This window comes from Alosa alosa, chromosome 2 (assembly GCF_017589495.1).
Source record: "Alosa alosa isolate M-15738 ecotype Scorff River chromosome 2, AALO_Geno_1.1, whole genome shotgun sequence".
Classification (NCBI taxonomy): Eukaryota; Metazoa; Chordata; class Actinopteri; order Clupeiformes; family Clupeidae; genus Alosa; species Alosa alosa.
Window position 1 is genome coordinate 28295925 of NC_063190.1, and position 12688 is coordinate 28308612.

General features: G+C 41.0%; 1 protein-coding gene across 1 annotated transcript in view; it reads right to left on the minus strand.

Moving 5' to 3' along the window:
- Window positions 1–12688, minus strand: part of arhgap32b (Rho GTPase activating protein 32b) — a 53563-nt gene that overhangs the window by 23155 nt on the left and 17720 nt on the right. The window contains exons 4-8 of the mRNA XM_048229391.1: window positions 7811–7902; window positions 6051–6135; window positions 1611–1697; window positions 1257–1379; window positions 351–443 (exon numbers count right to left, since the gene is read on the minus strand). Of these exons, the coding sequence (XP_048085348.1) occupies window positions 351–443; window positions 1257–1379; window positions 1611–1697; window positions 6051–6135; window positions 7811–7902 (480 nt within the window). The remainder of the gene's footprint in view (window positions 1–350; window positions 444–1256; window positions 1380–1610; window positions 1698–6050; window positions 6136–7810; window positions 7903–12688) is intronic.

Genomic DNA, 12688 nt, shown 5'->3' on the forward strand with positions numbered 1-12688 from the left:
ACACACGCACACACACACACACAACAGACATTAGGACCCACACACACATCGGAACACGTACACACATTTCACACATAAGACTCACAAACACATCAAAAATATCACAAACATATACAAACACACACAGACAGACACACACACACACACACACACACACACAACAGCAACAGCACCAAACCCACACATATATCACCAAAGACAACACATCAACTGCAAACATGTTCTTATAATAAATAAAACAACAGAGAAGTGATGAAAGAGGAATTACTCTCATGTATTAGAGATGATCTAGACACTTTTTAGAATCAGAATTCTGACTAAAGAGCAGACAGACAGATAGATAGACTAACTTCCATCCAGGTAAGGGCGGGCCCACAGTTGATCTTGTTGTCGGCAATGGCCGACAGACGGGTGAGATAGCCAATCAGCATCTGGGAAACTCCCTGAGGGGAACAACAGAGGGAGGGAGGGTCAGGACAACAACCACTTGAACAAGCACAGGGTGGGTGTGTGTGTGTGTGTGTGTGTGTGTGTGAGTAAGAACAACCCCTTGAACAAGCACAGGGTGGGTGAGTGTGTGTGTGTTTGTGTGTGTAAGAGTAGGAAAAACCACTTGAACAAGCACAGTGTGGGTGACTGTGTATGTGTGTATGTGTGTGTGTGTGTGTGTGTGTGTGTGTGTGTGTGTGTGTGTGTGTGTGTAACAACCACTTGGGTGGCTGAGGGTACCCGTGGGATGTTCTTCTGCAGAGTCTTACATAACACAGGTGAGGTGTGAAGTGTGTGTGTGTGCATGCGTGTATGTGTGTGTTTGTGTGTGTGTGTGTGCGCGCATTTCAGAGCAAGACAGGGTGTGTGTGTCTTAAGTGTGTGTGCATGTGTGTGAGCCGATGCCATAACAGTGCGGGCCAATAGGTTTGACCAGCTCCCACTCTCTTGCCAGCCTTTGCTCAGTGTGTTATTTATGGAGATTTGCTGTATTTGACCCACACTCCTTTCATACCCGTGTGTGTGTGAGACAGAGACAGACAGAGAGACCGAGAGACAGAGAGACCGAGAGACAGAGAGAGAGAGAGACAGAGAGAGAGAAAGAGAGACAGAGACAGACAGAGAGTGAGAGAGAGAGAGAGAAAGAGAGAGAGAGCGAGCGCAAGTGAGTGACTGAGTGTGAGAGTGTATTTGTGTGTAGTTATTTATGTGTTTGCTTATTTATGTGTGTGCGTACATACAGTATGTGTGTGTTTATGTGTGTGTACCTCCGGCTGGTCACTGGGCAGCTCTGCTAGTTGTGAGTAGCCTCTGTCATAGATGCACAAATGAAGATGCTTATCCAGAATGCAGAAGTCTTCATAGCTCCGGCGAACTATCCAATTTCGGCCCTGTGAGGTCAAAAGACACACACACACACACACACACACACAATTTGGAAAATGTATATGAAACATGTGGGAAACGTAGGGGAAACGTATGTGAGCACTCTTGTCCGACACTGTAGGTCTGAATGTTGATATACACGTACCCACAAGAAATTGAACGCAGTGATGGTATAGAGTATAGAGTCTATATACAGTCATTGATTGAACGTAAATGTATGTGTGTGTGTGTCCTACCTGACAGTGTATCTGTACCAGGTACACACACTCCTTGGACTCCAGGCCATTCCGTGTGACTTCACTATGCTCATCAGCAAGGGAAAGCTGAAACACACACACACACACACACACACACACACACCACACACATAATGGTTATAGCATACACGCAAAGAGGTAAATTTCAGTGGCAGACTGTACTAGCTGTCCAAAGGCATTTCCAATGGCATTTGCAGGACTACCCCAAACCTGCGCACGCACACACACACACGCACACACACACACACACACACACACGAGAGAGAGATCTCCGACAGACACACGTGTAGAATAGAAGAATGAATGAAGACACACATAGCACACACACACATACACAACAAAGAATACGTACACCCAAAAACATAAGCACATGAAAAGACATTATACACGTATCAACACACAAGCACACACACCTCAAAACTATTAATAGTGTCAACATTAGCACGTATGCTGTTAGATATTAATACACATACCTTAAGAGCAAAAATACACACACACACACACTATACTCTGGGAACACACACACATATATTCAGGAACAAACACACTCACTGTAACCTGAGCACACATGTACACAGACAACTCCTGAAGTACACACATAAAGACAGTGCGTGAATGGTTCTAGCATGGTGCACACTCTCACTCAGACACACACACACACACACACACACACACACACAGGGAAGGCAGGCAGCTAGGAAAGCATCTAGGTTAGCATGCAAACCTGACAGCCGCCATGAAAACACTGATTGGTATCACACACACACACACAAACACCAAAGCACTAAAAGAGCAATGTTACTCACAAGTACTGCTAGGATTTGTACACACAGACACACACACACACACACACACACACACACACACACACACATCCTACCTATAACAGAAGCGCAGCATCAATTTCCTGTTTTAGCCTTAGAGACGGACTGAAAACAACTGGCGCTCAGCATGTGAGTGTGTGAAAGTGTGTGTGCCTTTGTCTTGCATCATGTGCAGGAGACACATCTCTCCAGGGACTGTGTGTGTGTGTGTGTGTGTGTGTGAGAGAAAGCTGGTGCTGCTCAGACAAACAATAGAACCCCAGAATTTGCCTCATTGTGTGCGTATGTGTGTGAGCGTGTGTGTGTGTGTGCGTGTGGGTAATGATGTGTCACTCATGGTGCAGCCCAGCACAAAGAACTCAACCATACAGGCCCCACCCCCACCTCAAGTCCCCAGGGATGGGTTGCCCCCCCACACACACACGCTGCTGGCGTGAGCCCAATTCTATATGTTTCCAATCTAAGCCACCATTCCAATGTGTATGTTTAAACACACTGTAACAAAGCTGTTATGTTCAAATGCTCCATCAGTCAGCTTCCCCACTGTGTGAGTGGAGGGGAGCGCATGGTGATGATGTGGACAGGAGAGGCCGCCCATAAGATATACGGATAAAGTAAGTAAAACACACACACACACACACACACACAAACACAAGCACGCACACACAAACAAACACACGCACACACACACACACACACACGCACAAACACACACACACACACACACACGAACAAACACACACACACACACACAAACAAACACACGCACACACACAAACACACACACACGCACAAACACACACAAACAAACATAGCACGCAGGCACACACACACACACATGCACGCGTCGCATTTGCGTACGCACACACCACCTCCCCTTACAATGTTAAAGCGGAAGCATACTTTTCGTTGTGGATCTGGGTCTAAGCATGGTCTTGGGATGACGAAATGTCATCAATCCACACCGGCCATACAGCTTTTCCATGATGAACCAACATTTTCTGACCTTTCCATATTGACTGACAAGGGTCTAGAGAAAACACAAGCAATTTATGTCATTCCTTTTAGCCGACAGACGCACATTTTCTTTTGAGTGCTTCCTTCCTGGGATCAAAACTATGGGAGACCATCACAAGACAAGAGATTTTTATTTTGTGCTACAGTGAAGTTTGGCTAATTAGATTGTATTTTAACAAAAGTAGGTACAATTGCTACTTTAAGATAGAGAAGTCAACCGGATAAGGAGCAGAGAAAACTATTCGGACTTCCTTTAAAAAAGCAGTTTTTGCTGTAGATTTGCACAGTGCAGACACTGTTTGTGCTGCTGAGAGATGTATATCTGCTACAGCAAAAGGGATATACACATACGTATGTGTGTGTTAGTGTTTCCAAAGTATAGGAAACACACACACACACACACACACACACACGATGCATGTGTGTATATTCCTTCTGCACAACCGTATTACCTTACTTACGACACAGCTGTGTCTGCAGGAGTATACTCTGTCCTTTAGCCCAGTGCACTCTCACACACCTGTCTTACACTGTTAGCCCAGTGAGTAGCCCACACACACACACACACACACACGTACACACACACACACGCACACGCACACGCACACACACACACAGTTAGTCTACTGAGTAGCCCACACACACACGTACATGTACACAGACACACACACACACAGAGTTAGTCTAGTGAGTAGCCCTCACACACAAAAACCTGCTCTACATTGTCATCCACTGCTAAAACTCTGTGTCACACACACACACACACACACACATAAGAAGAAATTGGGACGAATGAGAGCGAGCAAAGAGAGAAGAGAGAGAGAGAGAGAGAGAGAGAGAGAGAGAGAGAGAGAGAGAGAGAGAGAGAGAGAGATACACTGAGATTAAAACAAAGAGAAAAAGAAAGTGAACTCACAGAAGCTGAGAGGTCTCAGTCCAGTTGGAATTACTTTCTTCAACCCCCCTCCTCTCTTTCTCCCTCTCCCTTTCTCTCTCTCTCACTCCTTCTCTTACTCACACAGTCCCTCTTTCGGTCTTAACTCATGCAGACCCTCAGACAGAAAACTTCCATCCCGACCGAAGCTCTGACTCTCTAGCATGTCCGTGTGTGTGTGTGTGTTTGCGAGAAAGAAAGAGAGAGCCAGTGTGCGAGAGAAGAGGGGAGTAGGAGTGTGTGTGTGTGTGTGTGTGTGCGTGCGCGCACTGTGCAGACTGTTCATTTGGCTAAAACTCTGTTGGTCCAAAAACACAGATGTCTGTCCCGCTGCCCACACACACACACATAGCTATCACACTCCTGTTTTTCCTATCACCTTCCTCTGACACTCTTGAGTGTAGAGCCTCTCTCCCTCTTTCCCTCCCTTCTTCTCTCTCTTTCTCTATCCTCCCTCTCTCACTCAGCACTCTTTCACTGTTAGATGTGAAGAAAGATAAGAGGGCCAAACATCTCTCTTTCTCTCTCTCTCTCTTTCTCTCTCTCACACACACTCACTCACTCACTCTCTCTCATTTAAAACATTCTCCCCCTCTATTTTAAAACCTACTCTTTCTTTCTCTATTTTCAAATGTTATCTCCCACTTCTCTTAGCTCTCTTTCTCTTCAGTAATCTGTCTGATTTTATTACAGAATTGCTTCCTAGGGTTAGTTTTCACACACACACACACACTCACTATCACTCACACACACACACACACACACACACACACACACACACACACACACACACACACACACACACACACACACACACACACATCTGATTTTATTACAGAATTGCTTCCTAGGGTTAGTTTTCACACACACACACACTCACTCACTCACTCTCTCTCATTTAAAACATTCTCTATTTTAAAACCTACTCTTTCTCTATTTTCAAATGTTATCTCCCACTTCTCTTAGCTCTCTTTCTCTTCAGTAATCTGTCTGATTTTATTACAGAATTGCTTCCTAGGGTTAGTTTTCACACACACACACACTCACTATCACTCACACACACACACACTCACTCACTCACTCTCTCTCATTTAAAACATTCTCTATTTTAAAACCTACTCTTTCTTTCTCTATTTTCAAATGTTATCTCCCACTTCTCTTAGCTCTCTTTCTCTTCAGTAATCTGTCTGATTTTATTACAGAATTGCTTCCTAGGGTTAGTTTTCACACACACACACACACACTCACTATCACTCACACACACACACACTCACTATCACTCACACACACACACACTCACTATCACTCACACACACACACACCACACACACACACACACACACACACACACAGGGGCAGCCGTGGCCTACTGGTTAGCACTTCGGACTTGTAACTGGAGGGTTGCTGGTTCGAACCCCGACCAGTAGGCACGGCTGAAGTGCACTTGAGCAAGGCACCTAACCCCTCACTGCTCCCCGAGCGCCGCTGTTGATGCAGGCAGCTCACTGCGCCGGGATTAGTGTGTGCTTTACCTCACTGTGTGCTGAGTGTGTTTCACTAATTCATGGATTGGGATAAATGCAGAGTCCAAATTTCCCTCACGGGATCAAAAGAGTATATATACTTATACTTATACACACTGACCTGTAGGGTTCCAAAATCCACATTCTCATAGTGGAAATGCGCACATTCTGCAAGCTTTGGAAAATGTCCCTTACTGAAGGATAACCTGAAAGAGAACACACATACACACTTGATGATCTTATTTGGCATGGCTAATACAGCATCTAAATTAGGAATCCTACAGGCAGGCTGCACCAGGCACAAAACTGAAGCGTTCCGTTCACAGAGCACATGCTGCAACAATAGGCTTCCACTGAAATCAATGGAACTGGTCACGCCAAAGATCCTTGATTACTCCGCTTCAACCCTCTCTGGTTACACTGTGATAGTGCCGTGTACATTGTACATTCGAGGGGGAAAAACTATTATCTAAAACTATCTAAAACTATTTTCATGCTCTGCCAACGTAGTGCTTCAACTGCACATCCGGCGCCGCACGGCTGTAGAACTCCAATTACCTACGGGCCACATGCCAGGTGCTCTTATAGAGGGGGCGAGTAGATCTGGGCACGAGCAGAATATCTGCCGTTATCTTCAAACGGTCAGTAAAACCCCTGATAGACATAGATTGCTGTGCAATGTAATTTAACATAAGTCTATCTCTGTGATAGACAACTGATATGAAGTGCAAACACGCACTCCATATCAAAATGTTTAACCTTGCAAGGACTGATACACAATACACATATTTTCCTCTCAGGGAAGCGCTATAATGAATAAATACCATTTGCTCCTCATGTGGCAGAGTCACAAAGTCAATGAGTGTGAGGAACTCCTGCATTAGGGCACCCTGTCCATCAAACGTTCAGTCTTTGAGACAGGCGTTTAGCCTACTCTCTAAATAACACGCCTTTTCTGGGCAGACGATATTTGCAAAATGCAGCGCAACAGTTAACTTTGAATCTTTCAGAAAACTGTTCCTCATTAAGTCACTTTGTGTCGCTTCTCTTATCCTAATTTCACAATAGCTTCACAGCTGTGTCACATTCTCTTCTGGCTCTTGGGAAAAGTTCTACTGAAAGGCCCTTCTGTGAAGTTAGGATGCTCACTCTCTCCCTCTGATAGGCGACTCATCTGCATGTTTGCTTTCACATTGCCCTCTTAACTAAAAATTGTCGATGCGCCTGCCATAATAATATAATGTTGTAATGTTGTAATAATTAAGTCATAATGTTGACTTAAATGTTCTTATGCTCTATTGATTCCTTTGTAAAGGTTTGCTCTGACCCTCCACAGCGTTAACAGATGCAATTGAGCTGACTATTCTTAGCTTACCGTTAGCTGACTATTCATGAGAACAGTAAAATAAAATGTAAAATTGATGTGTGGGCCGAATCTCATTATGAATCTAAATGAACCAAGGGGCTGCTAGAAGCTGTCTTGTGAGACGGGACATGTTGCTGGCTGGCACTCAGGACCAGCAGGATGTTTATAAGGAGTGCACCTGGGCTGGTCATTCATGCCTACTGTATGCCAGGGTGAGAAATACAGGCACAGTGTGAATGACCACGCACACACACACACACACACACTCCTGTCTGTGCTTGCAGGGGACCACTTCCTATGCACTATATTTGTGTCAACCCTCCACAAACAGCTGCAGTGCAGTACGTAGCATGTGTGTACTGTGTGTGTGTACTGTTACAAAGTGCCCAAGTGTGTGTGTTGATGATTGTGTTTGTGTTATGATTTGTAATGATTTGTGTGTATATAGTGTGTGTGTGTGTGTGTGTGTGTGTGTGTGTGTGTGTGTGTGTGTGTGTGCATGTGCATGCACTCACTTCTTGGCGGTCTTGACCTTCATGCCAGCTGTAGTGCTGGTAGAGCTGGTAGTGCTGCTAGCGCGAAGATCAGGAACCTCAGCACTCCGCGCCTAAAATACACACACACACACGCATGACCACACACACACACACACACACACGCAAACACAGAGAGAGAAATGAAGTTAAGAATCAGTGAATGTATCAGTACTGCTAGTGACAGTTATTGCTTAACTTTCACACACACAGCAAACACGAGCCACTGATCTCAAAAGATCACTTGACCTCTCACTCACATGTTGAAATGATCCATTTCCCTAATCATTAAGTCAAGTCAATTTATTTATATAGCACATTTTACCATGGGAGAGATTAAAGTGCACTAAAAGCTAAGGAGAAAAGATATGTTTTTAAATTAGATTTAAAACAATTTAAGGTAGGGCTAGACTTAATATGGAATGGAAGACTATTCCAGAGCCGGGCAGCAGCAACAGAGAAAGCCAAGTAGCCTTTGGTTTTTAGGTGGGAAGAGTGAACAGAAAAGAGTTGTTGGGAGGAAGATCTGAGTGACCTAAGGGTAAAATGAGGACAAATGGGAAATATATTGTGGTGCTAAACCATTGAGAAACAAATAGTAAGATTGTAAAGAAATCTATTCTAAATCTCACAGGTAACCAGTGTAATTGGGACACTTAAGTGATACAGTATGCTCTCTCTTCTTAATTCTAGTCAGTAATCTGGCAGCCGCATTTTGGACTAGTTGCAACCTAGCAACAGTGGAGTGTGTTAAAGGGGCGGTTCAGGATTTTGGATATAGGACCTCATTTCCAAGTTAGCAAGTGTGATATTTATCAGTGGAGACCGCTTTCAACACGTTTCATCCAGTCCTTCTAGTTGCTAGACTAGCGCAAGTCATTAGTATGTGTTAGCCTGCCACTAAAAACAGTCTTACCCACTCCACAGTACACCCGAGGCAAATAAATTATAACGCCAGACAATCCCTGGTTAAACTCCAGCCTAGATGTAATGAAGGCATGAACAGATATTCCAATGAACAAGCATGATCATAACAATGATATTGAAAACTGTATTTCTTAAAGATGGTGCTGAGGGGGAGCATGTATAATGAAAATAAGAGAGGGCCTGAAATTGAACCTTAGAGGACACCACACTTAATAGGAGCAGAGGATGAAGAACAGTTTCCTAATTCTAACTGAGAAAGTTCTTTCACTCAAATAGGACGTGAACCATTTTAACACTGGGCCCTGCAAACCAACTTCATCATCCAATCTATTTAAAAGGATGACGTGATCGATCAAGAAGGACTAAGAGGGCACAAGAACCAATACTGAGAGGAGGATGTCATTGTGGACTGGGTCTGGCCCGGGTCTGGCCCACATACAGCCTGTAAATGGACCCAATATATTGTGAACTTTCAACAGAGCAAATTCAGCACTATGGAGTGATCTAAAACCAGACTGGAATTCATCAAAGATGTTCAAATAAGAGGAGACCTGAGGGATAATAAACTTTTTTTGGAGATAAAGGGTCACTTGGAGATAGGTCTATAGTTTTTAAGGTCATTCGGGTCAAGACTGGACTTCTTAAGTAGAGGTTGACCAATTGCTTTTTTAAAACTGGAGCTGTTAATTGTTAACTAGAAATGCAATTCCAAGGAATTACCAGTGCATGAAAATGCTAAAGTTGTGATGTAAAATATCATGTATCATAGTTAAAATAGATAATACAGAGATGGTTACTACGGTGATGCTAGGATAGACATGGTGGCTGCATAGCTTAATAAAAGTTGATAGTTTAAAAGTAGACTGTTTAAAAGCTGAATGTAGATAGTTTACAAGTTGTTGATAGCCAGTAGATAGTTTAAAAGTTGTTGATAGACAGCTAGTTTAATAGATAGTTTAAAAGTAGACCGTTTAAAAGTTGAAGGTAAATAGTTTAAAAGTTGTTGACAGACTGGAAGTTTAATGAATGTGTATAGGTAGATATTTGACGATAATTTGACGAAAGTTGGAATGGCTCTATAGTTTGCTAGCAGTCATGCTAAGATTTTTAACTATGCTAACCATGCTACTTAGCTAATGTTTTATAGCAGTGCTAGCAATGCTAACATGCTAACCATGCTACTTAGCTAACTTAGCTAATGTTTTCTAGCAGTTTAATGAATGTTGATATTCAAATATGTTAATGGCTGTGTATAAGTAGATGGGTGGATGACAAATAAGCCTGAAAAAAGGAATTTAAAAAAACTTCAAATATCATCCCTAAAAAGTGTTTATATGTGTTGCTGTATCTCTAAACTTGACTAATATAATTTTTTTTTTTCAAAAAAAAAAATGAAATATATATTTATATGTCAATTTGTCATGTTAGTGCCTAAAATTGTCATATGGTGTGACGTGAAAATAATTTGAAATAAAATGAAAATTAGATACTTTTTTTTCTACTTTAATTTATGTCACTGTACATTTTAATCACGTTTTGCTTTGATATGCAACATTTCCTTGTGAATATTTAGAAGAAAAACCTAAAATTTAACAAGTTATTTTGTCAAGGTGGAGAATGCTCTAAGTGTAACCAGATATTTTAGCTTAATTCTAATATTTCTTGTAAGAACTCACTCAAAATTCTTGAGGTTCTTGCAGATACCATTTCCTTTGTGTGCTATTGATGTTTTAATGATTTTTCAATTATAAAGTCTTTTTGTGACATTATTTAATGTCACACCAAATGACATGGTGTCCGCCATATGATGAACTGCACCACTCCACCATGTGTCAGAGCAAAACAGGGTTTTAATGACAATAAAATCATTAACAATGAATTTTGAAGTCACTGTATGAATGGTGTATGCGTGTAACAGCAAAATAGATGAAAGTTTAGTATTTATTTTTTAAACTTACATGGCATGGTAACATAAAAAAGAAAAAAGTATGAGAAATATGAATTGTACAGATACATTTTTTCCCAATTATCACAGATTTAACAAAAACATATAATATCTGAATTTAAATAATGTTTTTACAAGAACTTTTATGTAAAAATGCAATTTGGTCATAGGGTGTGACAGAAATGTCATATAGTGTGACTTGAAAAAAAGCTGTCACACCATATGATGCAGCGTCACACTATATGACATTTTGACAGTTAAGCTCATTTTCTAGACAGTTAAATACAGCTAACTATTATTTAGCATGCAACTGACCACATGGCAGCAGTGCTTTTTAAGAATTCATGAAGAATATTTGTGGAAAATAGCTACTTTTTAGGCAAATGATGTCACACCATAAGACACTAAAATTTGGCCACGATTGATGATGTCCAATTCAAAGCTTTTTATATAAAAATCCAAAAAGCAGAACTCGCCTCTTGACCATGCCAATTACTCCTGACATTCTATTGTTACATCCTGATTAAGCAGGGTCCTCTTCCCAATAATAATGTCCAAATGAATGCCCGGTCAAAATATACTATATAGTGTCACGCTATATGACAACCATTGTATGGACAAAATATATTTGATTATAACTTAGTTGGACAGCATGCATAAACATCAAAACTTTCTGTGGTTGTAAAAAACATCCAATTATTTTATATGCATGGTAAAACTTTAAAGTAATTATACTTTTTATGGATATACACTCTTTTTAGGAAGTTTGCACACATGGTGGACAGTCACACCATATGACATTTTTTATGTTTGGATGATTATTTTAAGTCAAAAGTGAAATAAAAATCCAATAAATTTAATATGACAGAACTTGAACCTACCAGACCTACAACATTTCCATATCAATTCTTAACAATTGCCATTTTTTATAAGTGTGTGACACATGGACAGTCTGAATTCTGCTATTTGTCATCTACCCAGATATTTGACGATAACTGAAAGTTGGAATGGCTCTAATGTTTGATAGCAGTTATGCTAAGATTTTTAACTATGCTAACCATGCTACTTAGCTAATGTTTTATAGCAGTTGTAATGCTAACTATCTTAACCATGCTTACTTAGCTAACTTAGCTAAAATGTTCTAGCAGTTTTGCTAAACATGCTAACTATGCTAGCAATGCTAACATGCTAACTATGTTAACCATGTGACTTAGCTAACCTAGCTAATCATTTTAGTAGTTATGCTAACTATGCTAACTAGCATGCTAACAATGTTAACATGCTAACTATGCTAACCATGTGATTTAGCTAACCTAGCTACTTAGCTAACTTAGCTAATCATTTTTAGCAGTTTTGCTAAAAATACTAACAATGCTAGCAATGCTAACATGCTAACTAGCTACAGTGGGTAGGAGTCATAGTTGATGACAAGTAACAGTTACAATGGCTGAACAGTTAAAAAGTTCAGTAGTTTAAAGGGTTAAATTCTTTAACAGTGAAATGTTGTAGTGAGGACTTTTATTTTGAAACAGTTTTTGGCAGAGGAAGCAGTTGAACAGGATGTGTAGTCTTAATAGAATAGTCTTAATACAACACCAGTGTGACGGGAATGTTGGGAAATTAACATTCTAAAGAATATCTGGGTTCATTGAATTCAACATAGAATTTTAGAACCTTCAATTGTTGCGGAACTTAGAATGTTCAAAAATCTACACCTTTAAGGGTTAAAGCCTGAGACTGGCAGTTGATCCAGGTGGCCTGAACACCTGCCATAGGATTCTAATTGCTTAACGGCCATATTATGATGTCACAATCGGCAATGTTAAGTCTATGGGGATTTTTAAAACGTTTTTCTTTAATAGTTTAAAAAGTATAAAAGTTTCAAAGTTGAAAAGACATAGCAGCTTCGTCCGTTTGAATACCTACGTTACAAAGTTTGAATACCTACGTTACAAAGTTTGAATGAAGTTTCTGAGTTAAACTGTTCA